Genomic DNA, 27,979 nt, shown 5'->3' on the forward strand with positions numbered 1-27,979 from the left:
CAGTTGTGTTTTAGAAGTTGGCATTATACGTTGCGACGGTTTTTTGAATGTTGTTTACACGCGTTCCGCGCTCTGCGAGCGATATAACGTGGTTTTGATGTGTTCAGCAGGATTCGGTTTGCGTTTTTTGGGTGAGAAGGGTCACAGGCAATAATGCCCGAACGATTTACGGTAACGAAGTCGGCCGACTCCGCGAATATATATAAATTTAGCCGAAATAATGCGACTGAAGAAGTTGTTGATAGGCCGTCAGAAAAATTATTGCCGGAAGCTAATGATACTAATTTGTTGAAGGAAACCCCGGAAATTGGTGAGTGATTTTAAATAAATCAATTTAATTTTTAATTGGTTTCTTATTTATTTTTTTTAATTAAAATAATAAATTTACTAAATTAAAATTTTGGCGGTCAAGTTTACGTGGAGACGATCGATTGATTAAATACGTGCTTAGGACCCATATAACTAAGTAACGAACGGGGGTTGATGGTAATTTATTCACAGTTGCCTCCGGCGTCTGGATATTCGCGTGTATATTCCTGCTGGGGTAGCTATAAATGCAACAATTCGTGCATCATCCCGAGATAATTTGCCACCGTAAAATAAACCGAAAGATTTATTTAAAAAGATCTATTTATCGATGCGGTTTATCGCATTTCCGTTTGTTAAATAAAGAGTACTCGAAATTAAAACCTTTAACTAGTACAACTTGACATTGACTCTAAATTCAGTACACAATAACTCAATTCAAATAGTCGAGTTGAGATGTACTCAACACTTTGTATTCAATTAAAACCTATTCAATTGGTATTAATGTTATTGATTGTGACTTCTTCGTAACAATCTTGAAATATACTATGTCCATAAATCCATAAATGGTTTTCTTGCTTTTTGACCTTTGTTTGCCATTGTTAAAAGAAGCAATGATCATTCATCCTATTGATAAAAAAACGTTGTTGTTGGAATTAGTCACCACTCTTTCTTTGTATGATCGGCAAAGAAATATAACGCTAATATAAAACAGTAACGTTATTATTATCGATTACGTGCTTTTGTCACGTGGCTCCTTATCAAAGATTTGTTTGAGAAGCGGCTTCTCTTATCTTTATAGTCTTGTAATCCTCACCAAACTTCTGGAAATGAGGCTTAGAGATCGAGGGATTAACTGGTTCATAGTCCGAATTGTCCAGCGGTTACCTGTTCGGTACGAATCTGTTATATCTAAGATTTTTGATCTAATCTGCTTTGCTCGCATGGAAGCACCTGGATACCGTAATCCAATTTGTCTTCGAAAGTATTGATTTTATTTCCTGCGGGTAGTTTTGATTATGCATCTCTGTGCTTTGCCAAGAAATAAAAAAATTTTTTAATTTAAAATTTTTTTATGGGTGAAAGCGTTTATGTTGGCGCAACGCTGAAAACAGGGGGGTCTGGATATTTTTATATTCACCGGTATTTTTAAATCACCACATAAACGCTCATCTCGCCTTTGTTCTTTTAACATCGCCAACGAAAACGATTGAAAACAGACGTTACATTTACATTGACTTTCCATTCGGAAGTTATTTTAGATCGTCAATATGTCAAATCATAAAAATTACAACTTCGAAACTTTGTAGTTTGAAACTTATATAGAGGGTTGATCGTAAATTTAAGTTTCCGTTTGCGCGCTACAGGTGCACGGCTCCGATCGAATTTTCTTTGGAGTGAAGGTTTCGCATTAAAATTGTGTATAGGTGAATGTAGGTTAAACGACGAACGATATCGAATTTCCTGAACGGTTTATAAACATAGCCCTGACGTGGAATTCACATAGTGTAAATAAGTTTTTTTCATTGTTACCTTTACTGGCAGGCATACAAACAAACGGAATATATTGAGACGTGAAATTATGTACCTCTCTATTTATGTATTGTTTTTATTGCAGGGTTTGAACCTAATTGAACGTTTCTTTGTGTTATATCAAAAATTCTAAGTATCAATGTTTGCGTCAATGTTTGGGATTGTTAGAAAGAAAGCCGCCTAAGCTAATAGCTGGTGGAGCGTCGCGGCGTTTGTAGCAATAATTAAGGTCACCGAAGTGCCAACTCAATTAATTGCCGCCGTAATTGAAATGTTGATAAACCCGACGTTGATGATGCTACGAAGACTAACACAAGGAATTTACTAACCACAAATTACGTGGCATGCAGAGATACAGGAATAAATATACTTTTCAAATTAATTTTCAAAACTTAAGAATACACTTATACCATTACTTCAACTGGAGAATTTCAGAGTTATGAGAGAAAGGGGATGAATAATTAATACTAGATAGGTTGGGTACTATGCACTTAAAATATACTATAAGGTAATATAATATTTAATACGTTAGTGACAGTGAGACGAGATTGTACTGAAGCATATAAATATAATTGCATGTATAATATTTTTTCTATAATACGATTCGTACAATCTATTTCTCTCAGTGCAATCTTGGCTCAGGTTAGTTTTGTTTACTACGATTAATAACATGTAAAAAATATTGGGGAAGGTTATGTTTTTGAAAATCTCATGTACTTTTTGAGTTCTATTTTTTTTAATAAAACGGATTTTGTGAATCATCTAAAAATCTATTTTTATCAATATCGTTATAATATTTCCTGGATATGTAGATGTGTTTATCTATCTTATCATGCTGTTATCCGATTTTAAAAATCTCATTTATTTTCGGAGATAAAACATTTTAAACTAAATCCTACATTTCAATATTAATATTTATTTTAAAGAAAAACGATTTTTAAGGTAATCTGTAGTGGAAAAAATATCTGAAATTGGCAATGTTAATATCAGAGTATTAACACACATTTTCCTGGTATATATTCACCCACATGATGGAATAGATGATACTATATTTATAAAAGCTTCACTATACGATAACGCCAAAAAACTTCCTCAATCAGACTGGATACAAGAAAATAGCTACACTACCTACGTTTATCATGCAGGCCAATACCAACATATATCCTCTCATCCATGCTCTAGAATTAATAATAGATCATGGTTCAGACCACCTCAGCATAGATTTTCAACTAAACACCCCACCGTACTCCCCAATAGTAGACATTCCACTACACATTAATATTAATTTATGCAATATCGACACCAACACAATGACACGACAAATTACATCCATAACAATCCTGCTATTAACCCAGAGAATATATCATCGAACATATTAAGTCCTATTACTCCTTCCCACTTCCTCCTTATATCCTAACGTAAATTAAATATAAAAGATGCATGTACCAAGAAGAAGTACAGAAGAAATGAAGATGCTGACACCAATGAGCTTATTAAAAGTATTCACAAGTTAATATGGCAATTCAGATCTTCCAGATTTATTGAAGCTTTTAATAATATCAACCAAAGTAAGGGAAAATCTTTCTGGAATGAAGTCAAAAAACTATCAAAATACAAAAAAAAACATCTAGCCCGTTTATCTTATAGATCCATCTGATGGCTCCAGCTGTAACACTGATTTCGAAAAGGCACAAGTACATGCTAAATATCTCGAAGAATGTTTTAAAAAATCTGAAAATCACTTATTCGATAACGACCATCACACTGCACAAATTTCTAGTAACAGATTGAATGTCGACGAAGATTAATACTGGGAATTGTTAAGCAAGGGAAAAAATACTTCGGTCGGCTATGATAAGCTGACACGAACAATTTTTAACATTCATGCACATGTAAAAGACATATTCAACTTTTGTTTCCAAAATCAATACTTTCCTAATGAATGCATAACTGGGACAGTAGTATGCATCCCAAAAAAAGACTCGAACCTACAAACGTCCTATAACTTTGCTTCCCATCGGGCAAATGTTTGAAAATCTTATTAAAAAACGACTGCTAATGTATGTTGAAGATAAGACACTTATAGCTTGCAGCAACTAAAATCAGCAGCTCTTTTTTTAGACATACAAAAAGCGCAGTGAGACTCAGTGTGGCATAATGGCATCTTTTCGAATAAGAACAAATGAAACCTTCTCGGATGAATTCCAAATTGAACAAGGCGTACCACAGGGTTCGCCGTTCTCACCAATACTATACAATGCTTTTGCATATGACATGATGGAAATTTCCGCGCTGTCTACCGATTTATACAGGGTGTCCCGTTAAGCGTACGGAGCGGCTGTATCTCGACAACGGTAAGGCCTAGAGGTTTGGGAAAAAAATCCTTATAAGCAAAGTGGGCAAGGCAAATAGCTGGAAATTATTTTGAAGTTCGTAATTCGACCCCTAGGGGGCGTAACTGCCATAGAGAAACATAAAATTCCCGCTATCTCAGAAACTTAGACGATGAGCTATAACTTTGACAACATCATTTAGTAGCTTGGATAATACCGCATCGCTTTTGTTTTGCGATATTTCTCATATCTGTCATAATAAGGGAGGGGGAGGCCAATACGTTTTCAAATGTTTACATTTTAATATCTCCTGGACCGTTCAACCGATTTGAATATTTCTGGTCTTGTTTGAAAGAGCATTACATACTCTTTTAAAAGATATTTTCAGTAAGACCGCTTGGTTTAAAACAAATAAGCGGTTACATATTTTTGTGATTTTTGAAAAAAAGTTAAATGGAACGGTACTGTTTTCTTCACAGACCCTTAATCACTATAAAATATGCTAAAGAATAGTGAAAACCGCATCTCGATATCTCCATCCATTCTCGCATTATAGAAGAAAATGTTAAAAATTCGAATATCTTAATCAGATCAAGTTACCTTAGGAAACAAATAAGAGAGCACAAAAATTTTATTATCTAGACCCTTCCTTCACACTTTATCCAAGCTTAGAACTGCTCCAAAACTACTTTTGAGGCGTGTTTAAAAGCTAACGGATCAATGAAACATCAACAATGATAATAAAACAAAATAAACCAAAACACTTAGAATAACTTAAATTTTTGGCAAAAATAGCTCACTAATGTGCGAAATGCCTTCCATAAACCTCGATGCATTTATTTAATCTAGTTTTGACGAAAAAAAACTTAAAAGCTTAAGTCTCGGCCCTGGACACGTTTCTACTGGTATTTAGAGTTTTGTCATATTTGCCCTGGTTATTGGTTTTTCTTGAAAAGTCAGGTCGTTTAGTCTACGCAATAGATAAAGGGGTGAAAGCAATGTGGGTTTTGCTCGAACCAAGAATGCATATTATGCAAGTTTACACCAGCTTGTGGACAGATGCTTCATGCATCCATAGCATTTGTGATAAAAGGTTTGGATTTGTCCAAATCATATTTAAAAGTCAATGATAATAGTTCAGTCTGTTATCATAATCGGTATCTGTTAAGGCCTGATGTAAAACAACGTGGTGGAGATATTATTCTCTTGAGGAATCTTGTGGACAATTGTTTTCGGAGTTCCCAGATTATGTGATTATGTGACCAATGTGATTTACGAATTCATAGAGATGTCTGAATGGGCTACACGTTGCCAGTTTTCCGTAATCACTAAATCAATCTTAAAAACACTTAAAAGCACATTTTTGCCATGCAGTTGCATCGTATTCGAAACATTGAAAATAAATCATCATACGCTCTGTCAATCATACGCTTCTGCGTTGGTAAATGACATGTTTACAATTACCATGGTTATGTGATTTGTTTTTATCGATGAGGTAACTGGATGTGATTGATGGCACTCGAGTTTTTAACATTTTCTTCTATAATTCGAGAACGGGTGGCTATATCGAGATGCGGTTTTCACTAAAATTTTGCAAATTTTAAGGTGACTAAGAATCTGTGAAGTAAATAGTATCGTTCTATTTAACTTTTCTTCAAAAATCACAAAAATATGTAATCGCTGCAGATAACGCCCTCTAGCTTATTTGTTTTAAAGCAAACGGTCTTATTGAAAATATCTTTAAAAAGAGCATAAAATGCTCTTTCAAACAACACCAAAAATATTCAAATCGGTTGAATGGTCCAGGAGATATTAAAATGTAAACATATGAAAACGCATTGGCCTCCCCCTCCCTTATTATGACAGATATGAGAAATATCGCAAAACAAAAGCGATGCGGTATTATCCAAGCTATTAAATTATGTTGTCAAAATTATAGCTCATCGTCTAAGTTTCTGAGATAGCAGCAATTTTATATTTCTCAATGGTAGTTACCCCCCCTAGCGGTCGAATTACGAACTTCAAAATAATTTCCAGCTATTTCTCTTGGTCACTTTGCTTATAAAGATTTTTTTCCCAAACCTCTAGGCCTTACTGTTGTCGAGATACAGCCGCTCCGTACGCTTAACGGGACACCCTGTATATGCTGCAATATGCCGACGACACTGCACTAATAGCGCATGGGAAAAAACTTGAAACGGCCATAGTAACATTACAAGAAGCAACTAACAAAATAACTAAATGGTGCTCTTCCTGGAGAATTAACATAAACGCATTAAAAACACAATTTCTAATACCATTCCATAGGATAACAGATAATTCTCCAACAGTATACATCAGACAGACGCAAATCAGTGCTTCAGCGAACATCAAATACCAAATATAATCTTTGACAGCAAAGTGAAGTTTCACATGCGCACAAAAAAGGCTAAAATTAAAGCAATCCCAAGAGCAAAGCTGTTTAGAAGTTTAACCTACAAGAAATAAGGCATTAACATCAACTGAGCTGCGCAGATTTGTAAGACTATTTCTAGAACCATTTTAGAGTATGCAAGCCTATTGACCTATGATAGCAAGCGGTGCACACTAAGGAGTTTGGAAGTTGGCGAAAGAACAAGCCATTGCACAACATCGCAAATAAAACGCTATATGAAAAAACTTAAATAAAGCCTTTGACTCATTTTAGCAAACAAATTTAAGAGTAAGATGGCTGAAGAAATATCACCCCTATTAATACAATCAGAATTCGACACTATTTACAAAAGGATTGTGACAGGATCATAATAAGTGGCTGATAAAATTTTAATTATTGTTATTTTTTTTAAATTGTCTCTCGTTTTGAATCTTGGAATTTAAAAATTCGTAAAAAATCCATTTTTATTAATATCGTTATAATATTTTCAATCTTACATTTAAATATTAACATTTATTTAAAAAATTTAATCGTTTCAAATCTTGGAAGATTTATAGAAGAAATAATTTTAAAAATTTAAAATCTCGTTATCGTTTTTTTAAATTTTTTTAAATTAAACGTTGTCGTTTTATCTCGGAGATAAAAAATGTTTAAAAAAATGCCGATGACACTACTTCCTAGTTATGCTTTTCGTGAAGGCAGTCAAGACCTCCAGGGAATGGAATTTTATCAAAAGCACCTTCAATGTCAATAAATGCTCCCAATGTGGATTTTTTAAAATCCGTTGCCCCACCGACATAACTAATCATCGAGTAAAGAAGTCAGTGTGCACTTCTCTGGCTTTGGTTGTTGATTAGGTTCTAATACTTTATTTGGTGAACGTGTTGAAGTGAAGACTTAGTAATGAAGATTATAGTGACGGCATGCCATCGTCCTAGTGCAAGAAATATTACTGAAGTGCCTGCTACACCGGAAATAAACGTGACAGGTGAGAAAGTAAAACGTGAGGCGTGCATAATTAAGTAAATACCAAAGCTCTAAAAAGCTTTAAATGATTAAATTTCCGTTTCTTGAGAGATGTTGGTAATTAATTCAACAGGTTGGCATGCTAAAAATATTAGGAAATGCGGCCGTCGCCCCATAATTTATTAGCTTCTGGGATTTTTATGTCGGTTCGGTGGCTATCTTTCGATACTTCCGCACGACGAAATCGATTGTCATTAAAATTTCACTGGACGTCACATAGCGTTTAATGAAATATTTACTAGAGCGGCCTTAACCTTCTCTCACAGTGACCGCCACGGTTGTTTATAGATCTGAAACTTTAAACGCTTCCCGTTTCTAAACGAAAAGACGGAACTGTCAATTTCCGTTTTTTTTTCATTTCCTTTTCGTATTGAATTACTTTCAAATCTTTATGGAAATATTGAATTTAAGTTTGATATGGTGCAATCTATTTTTTTCGGGTTTTTAGGTCCTCGCGAGTCTAATTTTAAACCTCGCCGAAGGGCGCGGAAGGAATCCTCTTTCAAAAGCCGCACTCCAGAAAGAAGGTCAATTCGCACTAGAGCAGAAATTGGCCCGAGGCGTGGTCCGTCGTGGTAAAAGCAAAAAACGTTCGAACATTGGGATTTGTTTTTTGGAAAAATTTTAAGATATAAAAATTTTTAACCTTGATGAATGAAATGTTTTAGGAAAATTTTGTGTCTTCTAAAATGTCATTTTAAGGATTTCTGGCTTTTTTAGTTTTAATTCGATGTATGCAGAGAGATGTCGATTATTAACGGTAAGTTGGAAAGAATTTTTTGAGTTGATAATTGGTTTCCGCTTTGTTCGTTAATTGCTGGCTAAACTCACGGAAGCAGACGATTCGATATTCGATCGTTAATTATACGTCAAGTTCGTATTTCGATTTTCCCGTGAAATTGTTGGGCGTTAGAACGTTTTGAATTTTATCTCGAGGGCTGAATACGTCCACATTATGACAAATTATAGTTTGATTCGCTTCCGGAGGGAAATTACATTTCCCCAACCTATAATTGATGCGGGACGTTTTATAATTTCCGCCTGTATTTTTCGAGTTCCACCCGTTATTTCCCCAAAGTTTTTGCATTTTCCCTCGGATTAGTTCCGCGGAAAAACTTCTCGAGTGGATTTTGTTAAAGCTAAACTTTCGTTCCTCTTTCTATGGACCTCGAACTTTACCACTAAACCCACGTTTCCTTCGTCGTAACTTGCAACAATTTTAGAACACCTGTATTTTTTTCCTTGAACGCGATAAGAAAAGCAATTTTGCAATATTGAATCCCGCTCATAAATATTGATATTTAATAAACACAACACAATCTGACATAAAAAATAAACTTTTCCGTATCCAAACAGAAGCAATTAGAGTTCAGTTTGCTTTTGATTTTTGCCTTTGGTTTGTAAACAAACCATTAATGCGAGTACAAAAAAGGGTATTTACTCATTAGGTAGTTAATCGTTCTTTAAACTGGTTGTTGTTCGATAATTTGTTAATTATGTCTCAAGACGAGACGAGTTATTTAACAGTTGAGTGCTGGATGGTGTCGGAGTGAGTTTCTACAAATGGAGGAAAGTAAGTGTTTACAATTTGTGGTATTAATAATCTCTCGGATCGAGAACGTGCCGAAATGATGTACCGGTATAATTCGTCGTCCAAACAAACCATAATGGAGTTGCTTATTGACCACTGCCTCCGGAGAATAGCTAACGTTCTAATACCGAATTTGCAATTAGGGAACGTGCCCGAACTCAGGCACTAACGAGGGCATTAATCTCAAAGCTGAATAATCCATTAAAACCATGGCCTTTGAATCATTCATTTATGTTCTGGCATCATTTTCTATTTTCTACAAGTTTACGCCAAACGATTTGAGACTGCTTGACGGGATCTTGATGTTATTTTTGCACCGAAACAGCTCCCTCTCTATCTCTGATGGAATTTGGCAATGCAAGTGATGATTCCCGAAACTAAATTGCATTTTTGCTCAGTTTTCGCGACGATTTCTAAACGAGTGGGCCAAGTTGCGTTTTGGTACGACATTTTCATCGATCACGACAGTTTTAAAATTATATCATTAAAATTTTTTTTAAACTTCACCTTTAAAAGCTTTTATAAAGCGCTAACTAAGCTTATTGCATCTCATTAAATGTTAGATTTTGTAACGAGCGTCCCCATTATTTTCAAACTTCGTCGTTTCACGTTCCACTTATACCATAAGGACAAGAACTTGTAAGAAAGATTTCGTTCCTCTAATCTGATTGTTATGTGTACTTTAATATATCATGTTAGTGTTTGCACAAAAGAGATCAATTTACTTGTTTTGCTGTTCACCGGGATGAAAATCTTTTAAAATTAAAGTTTTTTAAATTTATAGTTCATTCCCAAAAAGACATAAGAGTCCATAACAGGTATATAAACACTAAAATATAACAACAACGCAAGAAGAAGTTACATATATACATACATATACAACAAAAAAAAATTTCAAAATCAGTTTAACCTAAGATTAATGTAATAAGTCTTCTCCCGCAAAGGAATCCAGACCATTTTATATATTAGCTTCACACTATCAAGCTTAATCATCTCATGTACATTAAGCACTTTTAACTCATTATACAATGATGTAGTATTTGTGCTATGTGGTTTAAAAAAGAGACTTAGAAACTTATTTTGTGTTACTTGTAGCTTGTCAAAAAGGGCAAAGATAATTTAAGTAAAAGTAAGCATATAATAAAAAATCTCGTATCATTGTTGAAATATTGACCATTACGTTTTAGATGATAGCTTATACCATATAATCCATTAATCTGTTATCTAAGACAATGCCCAAATAGGCACTATTTGTAACTTCACTCAACCTAATTACATTACATTACATTACATAGAATACATATCGGGTAGGTGGACCAACCAACCTTGCACCGCGACCCTAAGGATCTATTGTACCCCGATAGATATCGTTATCAAATTTCACCGTGCAGTCCAATGCTCTTAACGAACATTAATACCTTGCTCGGCGAAAGGTCATTCAGATCTTTTGAGGAGATAAACTGCGACCCAAAAATCGAGAATCTGATACGGTTAACGGCAGGGCAGTGGCATAAAACATGCTCAACCGTCGGCATCGTCGGCTAAACCCAACAAGTTGAGGTGTGCTTTTAATCGGCAGTGCCCAGTAAAAACACCCATTAGAACTTTTATGCTACTACGGGCAAGTCCTAAAATATTCCCGGGTTTGACAGTGGCGATGTTAATAAACACCTTAGCATGTCTCATTCCACAGTAGGCGAAGTCTCTCTTCAGCCCACAGTCCAATCCTATATTTGGCCATCGCAAATGATACACCAACTGCTGGTTCCGGTCCCACAAACGCTTCAGCGCTGCCATCTCGTGCTAGCTTATCTGCCGCTTCATTGCCAGCAACCCCAGAGTGACCCGGGACCCAGATCAGAGAGACTCTGTTATCACAACTCAGTGTGTTTAATGTTCTCTTACAATCATTAACCAGAGCCGACACCGTTTTCACGGCTTGCAGCGCCTGGAGAGCGGCTTGACTGTCTGAGAAAATTCGTACTGTCATGTTCTTCACCCCTCTTTCAAGAAGGATTTTAGTACCCATGTCAATAGCAAATACTTCCGCCTGGAATACAGTACAGTACGTACCCAGGCTGTAGGCTTGCTTAATTCGAGGTGTCTGGCAGTATACTCCTGCTCCTACCCCTTCAGGCGTTTTTGATCCATCTGTGTACAAGCAAATGTCTGCCCGAACCAGAGAATTTTCATTTTCGATCCAGGACTGCCGCTCAGGCAGTACAATCTGGTATCGAGCATTAATCACTGATAGTGCACTCAACCTAATGCCAGAGATTATAAGTTAAAGATCATATATGTACATTTATCGCTATTTAATTGAATATTATTTTCATTCACCCAAGAGCAAACACTGTCCAGATCACACTGAGGCACATACAGGGCAAGATCAACATGCATACAACAATTGGTTATATCATTTATATATATTTAAAAAAGCAGAGACCTTGGGGTACTCCATACTTGATATGAGTCTTGCTGCTAGTAGCATTAATGTAAACAGCTTTCTATTTCTTAAATATTTTTGAAAAACTCTTAGTGATGGTCCCTGAACTCCCAAAGCTTCGAGCTTACTAAGCAGTATAGCATGGTCAGCCACATCAAACGCCTTACACAAGTCTAGGAAAACAGCCAAAACAATCTGCTCACAAGTTTGGAAACCAATCGTATTCAAATGGTACAGTAGTCTACTTTTTAAAATTGATTCTAATATTTTGGCAAAGACCGACAGCATACATATTGATCTATAGTTCTCCGGAAGAGTTTTTGAGCCTTTTTTATGCACTGGAGTTATTCTTCTTATCTGTAGGATATCGGGAAATTGACCAAGTTTTGTTTCTCTCTTGTAGGCTTAATGTACATTGAGGAATCTATCCCATAATCCAAGCTGATATTGGCGGCCTTCTCTATCATTTACTGCGTCTCCCATACTGCTTACAATCTTAGGAATCCGTTTATTTTCTATACCAATCGACAGGGCATTCTTAATAATAGACCACTGCTTTCTCGAGAATCCATCAAGTTTTTGACTTCTTTCCGTAATTTGACAAAATGACACCAGTATAATTCACTTCCAGGAAAACGCTTCGTCCTAATAACGCTTTATCTCTTTCGTTTATTTAATTCTTGACTGCTGTAGTGAATACCAAGCAAAGTATCCATTTCAATGTTTTCGGTTTGTCTAGAATTGAACACAATTTCAACATTTTGCTTTAAGGCAAAATCTTAGTCATTATATCTATTGTAAGTTTTATGATCAAACATATTAATATCACAACTGTAGTGGTGTTTAAAGTTAGTAAAAATATGATCCAATATAGATTTTGTTCGCTGATCAATTCAAGTGGGATTTAATTTACTTACTTTGTTCAAAATTTTATACCCATTAGTTGTCAATGTTAGCTAAAATCGGTTAAAAATCTATATATATTTAAAAACTTGGAAATAATAGAAAAGGTATTTCGATATAAAAGAATAAAGCGCCTCATCCTTGTAATCTGCTTGTAACGTAAAGAACTTGTACATGCCACTTGAGTTCTTTGACTACATCTTTTACCGTTTCCAATCCCTTTGCCGTTTGAGTTATAGAAAGTTCGATTTATCATCTTTCGCGATTATTTTTAAATGTATTTCTTTTATTATAATGCTGGAAACGTGGTGTGAAAATGGCAAATAGCGTATTGGAACTTGCGGGGTTTTCAAGAATTTATTGGATTTTCATGCGTAGCTTTTCTAGGAGCATGTTTGTTTGCATATTTGCCTTGGGAATTCAGCGGGTTATTTTAAAGATTGGATTTGAAAGATATTTGCGGAAGATGAGCTTTTCTAGTAGGATATTTGATGGATACTTGAAATTCAATTTGGGGATAAAATAGAATATAAGTAGATAAGTAGCATTTTCTGATGTTGAATGAATTTTTTTTAACAAATTCTTATTTATTTTCCTGGGGTTATTTTAAAGATTGGATTTGAAGGATATTTGCAGAAGATGAGCTTGTCTAGTAGGGTATTTGATGGAAACTAGAAATTCAATTTGAGGATAGGATAGGAAAGTGGAATTTTCTGTCTTACGATGATGGGGTATATGTCTACAATTCAGCAGGTGAAATGGCAGGGTTGTAATCAGGTGGTGGCGGCGGATTTTGGCAAAGATTGTCGAAAAACCGCTCTCACGGAGGGATGATGCGCGATGGTTTCGCGCCGGCATCGTAATAGGGGTGCAGGATCGCAGGATCCGAGATGCTGCGTTCAGTCGTCAGCACGATCTCCAGCGGGCAGTTTCTGTGATCGTAAACCGGCACCGTTCGCGGTCTATGCCGGCAATTCGTCATGTCCGTCGGCGACGATGATAACAAGGCGACGGCTTCGCCACAGCAAAAAAATATTGCCGACGGCCACTGCTCGCCAGCTAAAGATCCAGGTATTTCTCACCTCTTTCTGAATTTTTTATGCGATTTATTCAAAATAACTGTATTTCAAAAACGAGCTTTCCCCGAAAACGTGCTCAACCGCATCGGGTAGTATCGTAAGCGTGGGGTCGGCGTGGGACGTCGATGAGGACATCCAAAATACGGGGATGTTCGCGGACAACGTGCCGGGAGCGGCGCGTGTTAGGTCACTAGGTTATAGAGGGTCTGGGTACAACGCGGGAAGCTGTTTTGCGCGTATCGATTTTGCCTACGCCCTGTGTGGCTCCAGCTAACCTACATTTTCGAGCCCAGGGTACCAGATCTTCATCGATCTTTACCATCATCGCTCATCGCGTCCGCGAATCATCATCGCTTTTTCCCTCGCTTTCGCTCCGTTCACCCTTTCCAACTCGCCGTACGGGAATTTCAAGAATAAAAAGCAAAAAATTCTGGATACGGCAAAATCCAGTCCCACGTTTCTGGATTCAACAACGTCCGATAAATTCAAATCATTTTTTTTCAGTTTTTTGTTCTAAAAATGGGAATAATAAAACTAGAATTTGATTGAATAAGCCCCGCTTTTCCCACTGGCTTTTTTCTCTTTTCATACATTTTGAATTGATTCAAATGAAATTTTTTTGGCTTGGTACCATATGAATATATATATTTGAAATTAGTTTCTAGGTGTATTTAAAGTTTAAGAATAGTTAATAAAACTGTTGTGAGTAATGCCAAAGCGCAACCCAGCCCGGAAATAATTGTTAGCCCCAGTAACCGAGGCAATTCTTGCCAAACAAAGGAGATTTATGAACGCACCAGAAAATTGTAAGTACGCAGCGAAAAATTACGGAATCCCGCACAAAAACAAACTTCTGGCCCTGGTCCAGGAAAAAAAGCTAATTAGGATTGCATTTAGTACTCTGAAAAGAAGTTACTCCTTTCTTTTTAATTGACTTTTCAAAAAAGATTTTTAGAACACTCTTTAATGATAACATGAATATTTATTAAGATATTAAAAAGTTTTGCATACTTTATCAGGGACAAAAATGAGATGGGGTTTGAATTAAATAACTCATCCGGGCAAGAATTGATTGTTTAAAAAAAAAAAATGTGTGTCATCAAAATCAAATTAGAGAGTTCGATAATGAATATCTTTTGATGTTCATTTTTTCTGTTTCTTTTTTGTGTCGAAAAAAGAAAAAAAAAATAGGGTGAAACTGTATCCTCCTCACGAAAAGAAGTATAAGATCAATAAAGGTCGGTGTGGCGGAAACGAGTACAAAAAAATATTATTTTCAGATAGGACCGCCATTTGTCACCGGCCCATTATCGGATAATTTCGAAATTGTCAATTCACCGGCTCATACAAATTTGATTAACTAGCGCTAGATTTTCGCTCGACATTACGATAACGCAATATCGATTCGTGTGCGGTGCGTTTATATACCATATACAAAGCTCGCTACACAACCGTCGGCACAGTTTATTTGTTCAACAGATAATTCTATTTATCGTGCGGATAAAAGGTACTCTAAAAATTTAATATTAACTAAAACATCTATTATTACTGCTTTATTTTTATGGAACCTATATTTATTTACGATATATTGTTATTAAAATAAAAATTTATGTGACAAATATTGTTTGGTAAATAAATAAAAAAAATTGTGTAAATAATATCTTATAATATAACGCTTTTAATGCGAAAAATGAAAAATAATTAATAAATTAAAAATTCATTTTTCTTAATATTATATATAATAGATTATTTACGAATTTCGAGATGATCGGGGTGATGAATTAATTTAATTTTAACACCATCAATACACAAAGAAACATTAATAATTTCCTATTTTTTTTTAAATTAAAAATCGATTAAAAAATTAGTTTTTGCATTTTAAAGCTCTTTAATCAATCTTCTCTTTGGTGTTGTGTTTGATTTATATGCAAATCAGGTTATAAATTAATAAATATATATCTAAATATAAATAAATAACAAAATTTAATATAAATAAATTAATAATATATATAATTTTCTTATATATATATAATTTTTATATAATTTTGTATAATTTTATATATTTTTATATAATTTATATGCAGATCAGGTTATAAATTAATAAGTATATATCTAAATATAAATAAATAACAAAATAATTCATATAAATACATTAATAATATATATAATTTTCTTATATAAATATAATTTTTATATCATTTTGTATATTTTTTTAAATTTTGTATAATTTATATCCAGACCAGGTTATAAATTAATAAATATATATCTAAATATAAATAAATAACAAAATAATTAATATAAATAAATTAATAATATATATAATTTTCTTATATATGTATAATTTTTATATAATTTTGTATAAGTTTATATATTTTTATATAATTTATATGCAGACCAGGTTATAAATTAGTAAATATATATCTAAATATAAATAAATTAACAATATATATAATTTTCTTATATATATATATATAATTTTTATATAATTTTGTATAATTTTATATAATTTTTATATAATTTATATGCAGACCAGGTTATAAATTAGTAAATATATATCTAAATATAAATAAATTAATAATATATATAATTTTCTTATATATATATAATTTTTATATAATTTTGTATAATTTTATATAATTTTTATATAATTTATATGCAGACCAGGTTATAAATTAGTAAATATATATCTAAATATAAATAAATTAATAATATATATAATTTTTATATAATTTTGTATAATTTTATATAATTTTTATATAATTTATATGCAGACCAGGTTATAAATTAATAAATATATATCTAAATAGAAATAAATAACAAAATAATTAATATAAATAAATTAATTAATAATATATAATACATTATTTACGAATTTCGAGATGATCCGGGTGATGAATTAATTTAATTTTAACACCATCGTACTCCTCATATTTTTTAATATCAAATACTCAAAGTAACATTAATAATTTCAGACTAGGTTGTAAGCGTATTATAAATTAAATAATTTTCTGTTACTTTTCTTACTTTGCAAACTTGAAACTTGGAATACGCAGATGATAGGTGTTCACCCATCAAATTGATGAAAGTTCTAATACTTGTCATCCATAATCCTTGTGGTAGAAGCAACCATCTAGTATTTAGACACCACCTAGGTCTAGTTGACGTATCTTGGGTTCACTCTATTTCTTTTTATTTTCAAAAATATATTAAATTGATGATAAGGAAATTTGAGAAAATTGAGGGGAAATGCAATTTGTTGGTAGCCTTGATGTGGGTAAGAGAGGGAAGAGGAAATTTCATCGTGGAGGAAATCTAATATTAAAAGCTATCTGCATGCACTTAAACGGGATGCGTTACATATTTGCGCCGAGATTTTTCCGTAAGAACAAAAGTGCATATTTGAATTTAAGAATTCGTTGCACGTTGAACGTGAATTAAATTTGATCGAGGGATGTGTTGGTTTATTTTGAGAGCAATTTAAATCGTTCGCGATTGAACACTTGTAAATCACGTAGTATCAATTCAACGCGGGCCAAATAAATATCGATTTGAATGCACTGGACGCTCATTATTTACTGTCGCGTTTGTTTTTTTTTTCTTTTTCGTTTACGCGTCGGGTAATTTAAACTAAAAGTTATATATTTCTTGAAACTAATAAAAATCCACTTTATATCACCAATATTGCGGTTTTCTTTTACTCGAAATCTCTTTCGACGATCACGCTAAAATAACTTCTATTTACTTTTCAGGTAAGACTTTGATCGAAAGCTCCAAGCCGAGTATCGTATTGCAAAGTGGTAAGTACTTTGCTACTTTACTTTCAACTTTATTTTATGCTTTTATATTAAGCAATTTTTAAATAGCCTTGAAATTCATTATGATGGTTCCCAAAAATCGAATGTTTACTCTGCAATGAGGCGACCTTTGTCGTCCTACTTATGCGAGGAGGAGAAGTCGATTGGACAACAAATATTGGCGCTATCGGTGTTTATTGACCTGGCATAATGATATCCGTGCGTCAGTGAAAGAGCGAAGGCTTTGTTTTTCGAGATACTACCTGAAACATGTTTTCCGCTCGCGTGGCGTAGTTTTCGCGTAAATTGAATGCAAAGCTCCTTGTTTATTTCAAGCGACAGGAAAATTTTTATTTAGATACAACGAAAATACTAGCAGATAAAAGTGTGATACGTAGTAAAATGATATAGCGTATTTTTAGAACGGTTCAATGCCCTCGAAAAACGTGAAAAACAACAAGACTTTTTTTATGTTCGTGGAAATTGAATCTGTAAATGGAAGGGATTCGGGGACATGTGACATAATTGAAACCGTGTCCTCACGCCTCCACGTTTGTCAAAAGTCAAAACTTCCGACCAGGTCAAAATTTAAGGGGAACTTTTTCACCTTAATAAGAAAAAATCACGAAATGGGGTCGCCGAAATGTCAGAGCGGAGAGGCGACCGTAGCAACTTCGCGGGAATCGATAACCGATTATCGCGTGAAGTGGATCCGAGCGTATTTGCCCCAAAGCTGCCCGGAAATTTAATCCCATTTTGCAGGTGGAGGTGATCCAATAAGTGCCCAATATGAATTCTCGCCTAATCGTCCGGTCCTGATGCCCTCCGATGCAACGCCCAAATTCACCTATATTAAACCTTATCAACATGCTCCAATTCGTTTAATATACCTCGTTTGCTTTGTTCAAAAATTATACAACCACCATAAAAAATTTTATAAATATTACATAAAAATTTTTTTTTATTCTTAATCAAATAATAACACAGGAATTTTTTTATCGACATCATGGAGATTATAGAAATGACATTGAGGAAATTTTTGCAAAAATTTTACTACAAGAAATTTTAAAGTATCATGTTCTTATATCGCTTTGTTCTGGGATGGGAATTGCTCGTTTTATCCGGATTTGCACAAATTTTGCCGATGTCGCTTTGTAATCAATTATATTACAAAACTAGGCAATTTCAAAAAAAAGTCGCCGAAAATTCATTATTTTACAAAATTAGACATTTATATGAAAACACACTAAACAATCAGAGTGTAGATCGCCGAAATGTCAGAGTAAAGAGGCGACCGTAGCAGGAATCGATTTAATCTCATTTTGCAGGTGGAGGTGATTCATTTAATAAGTGCCTAATATGAATTCTCACCTAATTGTATGGTTCTGGTACCTTCCGATGTAATGCCCAAATTCATCTATATTAAACATTATATAACCATCATAAAAAATTTTACAAATATTATCCAGGAATTTTTTATCGACATCACGAAGATTATAGATTAAAAAACGCTCTTCATGCAATGACATTAAGGAAATTGTAAAAATTTTAATTGCACAATTTTAGACAATTTTTGGGAATGTTTTTGTTCTTAAAGTATCATGTTCTCCGGATTTGCTAAAATTTAGCCGAGGTCGCTTGCGGCGAAGCTTTGTAATCGATTATATTACAACAATAAACAATTTCAAAAAAATTTTTGCCATCTTCTTGAAGTGTTGTAATATAAGTGTTTATTTCATGAGAGTATCATGCATTAATTATATGTTATACGCCGAAAAGTGCTTATTCCACATAACTTGTTAATAATTAGCCGAGGTCGCTTGCATGCGAGGCTGTGTAATTGATTATTTTACAAAATTAGACATTTATATGAAAACAGACTGTAGATCACCGAAATGTTAGAGCGGAGAGGCGACCGTAGCAGGAATCGATTTAATCTCATTTTGCAGGTGGAGATAATTCATGCAATAAGTGCCCAATATGAATTCTCACCTAATCGTCCGGTTCTGATGCCCTCCGATGCAATGCCCAAATTCATCTATATTAAACATTATACAACTATCATACAAAATTTTACAAATATTACCCAGGAATATTTTATCGACATCACAAAGATTATAGATTAAAAAACACTCTTCAAGCAATAACATTGAGAAAATTGTTGCAAAAATTTGACTTGCACGCTTTATGGACAATTTTTGGGAATGTTTTTGAAACATTTTTGTTCTTAAAGTATCATGGTCTATTTTACAAAATTAAACATTCTGATAGAAACACACTAAACAATCAGAGTGTAGATGAGTTTACATCTTTTGCTAAGGAGCATGATGATTCCAATCCTTTTAACAAGTGTCTTAAGAAGTAGCAAAAATTGAGACATTTTGAAATTGTTTGTAATTTTCTGGTAGATGGGCTTCGAGTAGGGAATATATAGGTGTGATTTGAAGGCATTAGGGCTTGAATCATTTCGCATAAATTTTTATCTAATACCAGTTTTGTAGTATATATTTTATCCCTAATTTTTTGGTAATGATGGTTTTGCTGCTTATATATCAATAAATCTGTATTTATATTAATATCATTACATAATGAAATAACAAAATATATGAGATGAAACTCCTTGCAATTATTGTATCATTAGTAGGATATAATCGGAGTGTCCGGTTTCCTTACCCAAGTCTCCGATTAAATTTCTGTTACTAAATCCTTTTCTTAAATTACGCTGTCTCAGATTTTCTTTCCTCCGAGCTTCGACTCCCTAATATTTAAGGTATAGATATTTCCTATTTATATAAAATAAAATGATGGTTATAAAAGGACTATAACCTGTTGATAGATAATAACGTTTTAAATAGTATATGTCAAGGATATTGTAGTGGTGAAAATTATTGATTTTTCCTGTAAAATCGTAACGAAACATTAGGAATTAGCATTTATATGGGATGATTTAAACGTGGGGGGGTTGGAAATTATTCAAATTAGTATGATTTTGGAGGGTGAAATTTTGGAAATTGCGTTTCATTTTTAAGTAATTATAAATTCGAAGGTCGCATGGTAATTTATGGTCCAATAATCGATAACTTTCGCTTTATTTTCGTCCTAAACGGACATGCAACTGTTCAATAACGGTTAAATTTTTTTAAGGATTAATTTATTTCTTTATCTGATTTCAAAAACTATGATGGATCGTGATTTACAAGTCAACACTTTTTATACATCGCCTTTTAAACGTTTTAAAATCCTCATTGTCGATTGTGTTCGAAAAAAAAAAAATTCGAAATATTATCAAACAATCTCTTTAGCTAGTTTAAAATCGAGATACCACGATGAGTAACATTATTAAATCGTTCTTTATGCCAAATCCGCTTTTGCGAGTATAGGATTAACCCAATCTTATCGATACATCACCTTTTACACAAATTCTTTTGTCTGTCGTACGTTAATCTGGTGTAGTACCCATGTGGTTGCTGCGTTATTCGGTTCAAAGTATTGTGATAGTCTCAGAACAAACAGGAGATATTAACTATATTATCGGTTAACTGTACTTCGAAGAACACAAAAACGATTCAGTTGCACTGTAACCATTTCTTGCGCAGCATCACCAAGTTCATTTATTTTTAATGGGGCGTGATTCCAAACAAGGTAAGAATAGTTCATTCTAAGCGGATGGTAAATATTTTAATTTGGAACTGTCTGCTTTTTTATTTATTTTTTTCACAATCATTTGTGGTTAATAACAATAAACCACGAAGTACTGCATATCTAAAAATATAATAAGTAAACATTTATCATTTTTTAAATTAAAAAAATCTCAACTCTTTCTTGTTAGAATAAATTTTACGTCGTGATACTGTCGAGTGCAGTTAGTGATGAAATCTCTTGACGGTAGGTATCTAATTTACATAGTAAATTCGATGAGAGCTGCATAATATCGGGGTTACAATTTAATTAACATAGAAATGATGAGATTTCTAACTTTACTAAGCACTTTGCTGTTAAGTCGTGATGAAGTAGCGCTAACGGAGAATTCGTATTTTTAGAAATATACCTCAAATATAAATATTTAGGGTATTAAATTTTAAGCAAACATATTTTATTTGAGATGGTTAACGTTGAAATTTGTTAAATCACGTGTCCCTAGTGGCAATTAGACGCTTAACTGCCCGTATAATTAAACATTAAAGGTACCGTAAAAGGTTATGACGCGAATTTAACCATCAAAGCCCTATTGTTATGTAAGGCGGGATGAGTTTTTTTATCGAAAATATAAAAGCTAAATCGGTCAACTTAGTAAACATAAATCCCATGACTTTTATCGCTTAAAGTGTTTGCGATTTATATTTAATCCCAGCTACTACTCCTCATAGTCTTAACGTTATCACGCATTATCAAGTTTTTCAAAAAAAAAAATTAAATAAAACTTATTGCCTTGTAATTCACCGGGATTTAACTAGTAATAACTTCTGGAACTCTTTGTAAAGTGTATGGATAAAGAAAGGATTGGACCGCACTCATTTGGCAATGTTCCAAAACTACACTCTGGTGACAAAGATATAAACCGTTTCTATGGATTTCCTATAACCCAATTGTATTTCGAAATATATCGAAAAAATTGTTTGTTGTAATTTTACACAATCGAACGTCGATTTCGAATCGATTTTTCGCAAAAAATTAATATTCGTTCGAAATATGCCAACGATACCGTACCTAAACTTGAATAATTCTTCGTTTACAGGAGATGGAACCGACGAACAACCTTTCGTGTCCGAGAAGAGGTCCGGATATGAAACGAATCTCTTCCTTTACAAGGTAAGCTTTCCGCCCGGAAAAATTCATTTTGTTTTTTTCCCGTAATTCCATTCCAGTCGGGCAAACGAATATTTTAACGAACGCAATTACAGCGTTCCGACAACATCACTGAACGCCAATTACGACCGTAATTAATCGAGGCTGGGTTTAGCTGAAAAGCTCGTTGGAGTTTCTGTTTCACGATGTGCAATTAATGTATTGCTACACAGTTATTTGATATTCCCTCGTTTCATATTCAATGTTACATTTGTTAGACAGTTTCTAGTACTTGTATCATACACAAATATAGAATTTTATTTTTTTTTTTTTTAATTATTTTGTTATTAATTAAATTAATTTTAGGAAGAGATGGAGGATAGGCCAAGGGTTTCTACTATGATAAGTTCCTTGGCCAACTACTCCAATACAATTCCTCCAGCGTCAACAGATCCTGATGCAAGACCGGCTAAAGGTGGTGCTCGTATGGGCACATTGATCGGCGTTTATCTCCCTTGTATTCAAAATATTTTTGGTGTTATTCTCTTCATTCGTCTAACATGGGTTGTGGGTACTGCGGGAGTGATACAGGGCTTCCTGATTGTTTTGTGCTGCTGCTGTGTTACCATGCTGACGGCCATCTCCATGTCGGCGATCGCCACGAACGGTGTAGTCCCGGGAGGAGGAAGTTATTTTATGATCTCGCGGTCTTTGGGACCAGAATTTGGCGGAGCTGTGGGGATGCTATTTTACACAGGTACCACGCTGGCGGCTGCCATGTATATCGTTGGTGCCGTGGAAATAGTACTGGTAAGTATTAAGATTTCCCAATCTTATTGTATAAAAATTTAATACAAATTTCAGACATATATGGCGCCGAGTATAGCAATTTTCAAAGAGAACACAGCGGAGGCTATGTATAACAACTTTAGGGTTTTCGGAACTGGTCTTTTGGTGATCATGGGAACGATTGTTTTTGTGGGAGTCAAATTTGTTAATAAATTTGCAACAGTTGCTCTCGCATGCGTCATCCTATCGATTGTGGCTGTTTATGTTGGGATTTTCTATAACTTCAATGGAACTGATCGATTGCAGTAAGGATATTTAATTTTTTTTTATCTGATTTTACAAACTTTTTTTAGTATGTGCGTTTTGGGTAACCGTCTTTTGAGAAGCGTGGAGATTTCGGGTTGTAACAAAAGCGAAAACGGTGCTTTATTCCCTATATTCTGTAATGCAACCTACTGCGACCCTTATTTCGCGGCTCATAACGTCAGCGTAGTAAAAGGAATCAAAGGAATCTCATCTGGGGTACTTTTAGGTGTGCCTCAAATCCTTGGTGTCATTTACGTAACTTATTTTATTTTTTTTTCTTTTTTATAGACAATTTGTACGACAGTTTCTTGGAATTGGGGCAATTTATTGCTCGCGGGAGGAACCCAGAAGACATTGAAAATATTGGTCACTCAACTTTCAACCAGGTTTACGCGGATATCACAACATCTTTTACGATTCTCATCGGTATCTTCTTCCCATCGGTCACCGGAATTATGGCTGGGTCTAATCGATCTGGAGACTTAGCCGATGCTCAAAAATCCATCCCAATAGGAACAATTTGCGCTATATTAACTACATCGACCGTGTACTTATCGGCTGTCGTACTTTTTGGGGCAACTGTTGATAACTTGTTACTAAGAGACAAGTAAGTTTTGTTTAAAACTTAATGAAGCGGTGGTTTTGATTTGATGATTTTATTTAGATTTGGAGTTTCTATCGGCGGGAAACTCGTCGTGGCAAATATAGCTTGGCCAAATGAATGGGTGATCCTCATAGGATCTTTCTTGTCAACCCTCGGTGCTGGACTCCAATCTTTAACCGGAGCACCTCGTCTGCTTCAAGCAATCGCCAAAGATGGAATTATACCGTTTTTATCTCCATTCGCGGTATCTTCGAGCAGAGGAGAACCAACGAGGGCCTTAATTTTAACTCTTCTAATTTGTCAATGTGGCATTCTTCTCGGAAATGTTGATTACCTCGCGCCGTTATTGTCAATGTTCTTTTTAATGTGTTACGGATTCGTTAACCTCGCATGTGCACTACAAACATTATTGCGTACACCAAACTGGAGACCAAGATTCCGTTATTATCATTGGTCCTTATCGTTCATTGGATTAGCTTTGTGTATCGCTATTATGTTCATGACGTCATGGTATTACGCGCTAGTTGCAATGGGTATGGCAGGATTGATTTACAAATACATTGAATATAGAGGAGCTGAAAAGGAGTGGGGAGATGGCATTCGAGGTTTAGCTTTGTCGGCGGCTCGTTTCTCATTGTTACGTCTTGAAGAAGGACCTCCGCATACGAAAAATTGGAGACCACAAATTCTTATTTTGGTCAAATTAACTCCTGATCTTGTACCTAAATACAGAAAACTCTTCGCGTTTGCCTCTCAATTGAAAGCGGGCAAAGGTCTAACAGTTTGCGCCTCCGTTATTAATGGGGATTACACAAAATCGTACGGCGAAGCTATGGCCGCTAAACAAAGCCTAAGAAGGACTGTTGAAGAAGAAAAGGTTAAAGGTTTCGTTGACATTCTCGTCGCTAGAGATGTCGTAGAGGGATTATCACATCTAGTGCAAACAACTGGATTAGGAGGAATGAAACCTAATACAGTCATTCTTGGCTGGCCGTATGGTTGGCGCCAATCGGAAGACGAACGTACATGGCAAGTGTTTTTGCAAACGATCAGGAATGTGACATCAGCTCGGATGGCGCTGTTAGTACCGAAAGGAATCAATTTCTTCCCGGATTCCACAGAGAAAGTCGTTGGGAATATCGACATTTGGTGGATCGTCCACGACGGCGGTCTCCTAATGTTACTCCCCTTCTTATTGAAACAACACCGAACATGGAAAAATTGTAAAATGAGGATATTCACCGTTGCCCAAATGGAGGACAACTCAATCCAGATGAAAAAAGATCTTAAAACATTCCTTTATCATTTACGTATTGTTGCTGAAGTAGAAGTAGTCGAAATGGTAAAATAAAATACCAATTTCTTTTTAATAAAATTTTAAAAATATAAAATCTTTTAGATGGACAGTGATATTTCAGCTTATACTTATGAACGTACTTTGATGATGGAACAAAGAAATCAAATGTTAAGAGAATTACGACTCAATAAAAAAGAAAGCTTACAAGTCGTAAGTATTGATGTTAAAAATATTTATAATAAATTCTATGTTGCTAATCAAAACCGATTGATGTGGAATAATTTTCGCGTTGATCGGTTAAAAAAACAATCCTCTACTTAAAGACCAGTTATCTCATTCGTTTGTCCTTGACTTGAAAGGTACAGACGCTGGTGGATTTCAACGCCGTGTCGGCGGAAGAGAAACTGCCACTGGTAACAAACGCGCGCCGCTCATTTTGTTTAATTACTTTTGAGTTGGTCGCTTCTTGCATGGTTTTGTTTCCAACTCATTGCCAATCATCATCACGGCCCCTTCATCTTTTTTTAACGTTTCCACCTTAGTTTTAGCTTAACCAAATCTTATCAAAATTTTTTTGCAACATCTAATTTCTTTTATTCAAACCCAGGTACAATCGATTGTGGATCAACATCACCCCGATGCAAAAACCGCCACCAAAGTGAGGTTCCAAGAACCTGGAAGTGATGGTGTTGTTGATAACAAACAAGAAGAGGAACCATCAAATGAGGTTAAAAGAGAGATTGTAAAATATTCTTGCGTTGCTAAATTTTTTTTGCAGCCTATTTCCGATGAAAAGGCTCCACTGGAAAATAACATCAAAGAGAAGGAGGATGCGTCTGAGAAAGAACCGGAAGTTACAACCAAGGAGTCCCCTGCTAAGAACGATGCTAAACCAATTACAACCCCGTATATTAACCCAACGATTTATTAAGTATTTGTTATTCTAAGTTATATTTTTTTTGTAGTGATGAAGGAAACGTTCGTCGGATGCACACAGCGGTGAAATTGAACGAAGTGATAGTCAATCGATCACACGATGCTCAGTTGGTGATTTTGAATTTACCAGGACCACCGAAAGATACCAAATTGGAACGGGAATCAAATTGTGCGTTTAAATAATTTTAATATTTAATATATTGATTTTATTTTTGTTTTAGATATGGAATTTTTGGAAGTGTTAACAGAAGGATTGGAGAGAGTGCTGATGGTCAGAGGCGGTGGTCAAGAAGTGATAACGATTTATTCGTAAAGTGAAATTAGTAAAAAGTGAAACCAAAGATACTTATTTATTCTCCTCGTATTAGTTTCTGGCTCTTGCATATCGTTGCAGTTCGGAAACGAAGCTGTGTCGAATCAAAACAAAAAAAATTTAAGAAAAAAATAAGGGAAAACTTAAAGTTAAAGAAAATTTAAAGTATATTAAAAATACCAAAAAGTAAAACTCTGCGAATGCTCACTTTTCTACACCTTGTTGGAGCTCTATGCATGCGGTGTTAACGATTAGGATTTTAGCGATGTAAGATATGTTGTAGTGTTTAGCCAAAAAAAAAAAACAAGAAAAATGGTTACATTAAACAAATCGAAATGTACTCGTGTAGTTCTGTTATTCAAGAGAAGATCGTATTTATATCAGATGTTCTACGACTTGTTACTTTTACTACCTTTATGTTGTTCTATATTTTTTTCACTATCGTTTTTTCTCTATTTAATAAGCATTTTAACTATGTACAATCCATATAAATATTAAAAAGTATATTATATCTATAAGCGGTTGTGTCAGGATCATCTTTGTTAAGAACAAAAAAACCAATAAAAATGTAATAATGGTGGAAGAACTTGACACGACCGCTTACAACTCAGCTATATTTATAATAAGTATAAATATACTTAAAGCAATATTAAAAGTAAAAAAAATCTTTATGAATGTCAAATTATGAACAAAGGTGATAGGAATACGTGACAAACGTGACACGAGGGCCCTTCTAATATATTCACATACGTTCAGTCCAAATTTAATTTTTTCATTATATATAAGTACGAATTTTATTTGTAAAAAAAATTAAAAGTAGTGAAAAGCAATTTTATCAACAACTCCATTTCGATACAACACACCATATTGAACACCAATTTATTCGCCATACAACAAAGCGAAATATAAATAGCCGATTAGGACACGAAGCGTTCGGTCGCCGCCAAACAACAAAAAAAGGAAAATTTGCCTGAGCGACTGGACGCTGTGAGTATATTCTGTGCCCCATAGAGGGCGCCCACACTGTCCACCTACGGCCTGAGTGTAGTGATAGTGCACTAGTGATCTCAACTAGCCTTAAAGGTACCTTGATATATTGAATCCTATTTATTTAAAACAAAAAAAAGTATAATGACAACAAAAAAATCGTGTACCAGTAGCGTCGCCACGTTAATACGCCGCCGCACGCCAACCACCTATGACCGTTGGCGCCGCGACGCCTAGCGACGGCGGCACCGAAACCGCGGCGACGCCTTTAGTGGCGAAAGAACTACTAAGAAGAATTATTTATTCGTTTCGTCGTCTCGATCATGATCACTAGAGTGTTATGTAAATGGCGCAATCGTTTTACCTTATTATATGACCATGTGTTCATTGAGTAAAAAGTACGAAATAAAATTGTGTATAGTAGGAGGTCCGATTATTTTCTTTTTATTTTTTTCATTTTTTGACGTTCATAATAAACCTTAAATAAAGAACTCTTCACTATCATCTATATTATGTATTTATATTAACGTTGTACATA

The 27,979-nt window shown here is 34.5% G+C and overlaps 1 protein-coding gene across 7 annotated transcripts; it reads left to right on the top strand.

Moving 5' to 3' along the window:
- Nucleotides 1-27,949, top strand: LOC111425179 (solute carrier family 12 member kcc). Of its 7 annotated transcripts, XM_023059004.2 has the most exons (14): nucleotides 2-310; nucleotides 17,380-17,427; nucleotides 22,160-22,233; nucleotides 22,576-23,019; nucleotides 23,074-23,303; nucleotides 23,352-23,530; nucleotides 23,593-23,911; nucleotides 23,969-25,250; nucleotides 25,308-25,415; nucleotides 25,565-25,618; nucleotides 25,813-25,932; nucleotides 25,984-26,111; nucleotides 26,171-26,310; nucleotides 26,363-27,949. In XM_023059004.2, exons 1-14 carry the CDS (start codon nucleotides 154-156, stop codon nucleotides 26,452-26,454), a joined length of 3,375 nt encoding a protein of 1,124 aa, XP_022914772.1. In that variant the 5' UTR covers nucleotides 2-153; the 3' UTR covers nucleotides 26,455-27,949. The 7 variants fall into 7 exon arrangements, with proteins under 7 accessions (XP_071054585.1, XP_022914772.1, XP_022914774.1 ...); XM_071198484.1 differs by having other exon boundaries at nucleotides 1-310; nucleotides 25,813-26,111; XM_023059006.2 differs by lacking the exon at nucleotides 25,565-25,618.
- Nucleotides 27,950-27,979: the final 30 nt, after the last annotated feature.

The sequence above is a fragment of the Onthophagus taurus genome, chromosome 8 (assembly GCF_036711975.1).
Source record: "Onthophagus taurus isolate NC chromosome 8, IU_Otau_3.0, whole genome shotgun sequence".
Taxonomy (NCBI): Eukaryota; Metazoa; Arthropoda; class Insecta; order Coleoptera; family Scarabaeidae; genus Onthophagus; species Onthophagus taurus.

Bases quoted from the DNA above. Each gene is read 5' to 3' on its own strand.
- LOC111425179 (XM_071198484.1), top strand. From the start codon at position 154: ATGCCCGAACGATTTACGGTAACGAAGTCGGCCGACTCCGCGAATATA. The intron at 22,234-22,575 runs GTAAGCTTTCCG...AATTAATTTTAG, and splicing joins CGAATCTCTTCCTTTACAAG to GAAGAGATGGAGGATAGGCC. The intron at 23,304-23,351 runs GTAAGGATATTT...AACTTTTTTTAG, and splicing joins AATGGAACTGATCGATTGCA to TATGTGCGTTTTGGGTAACC.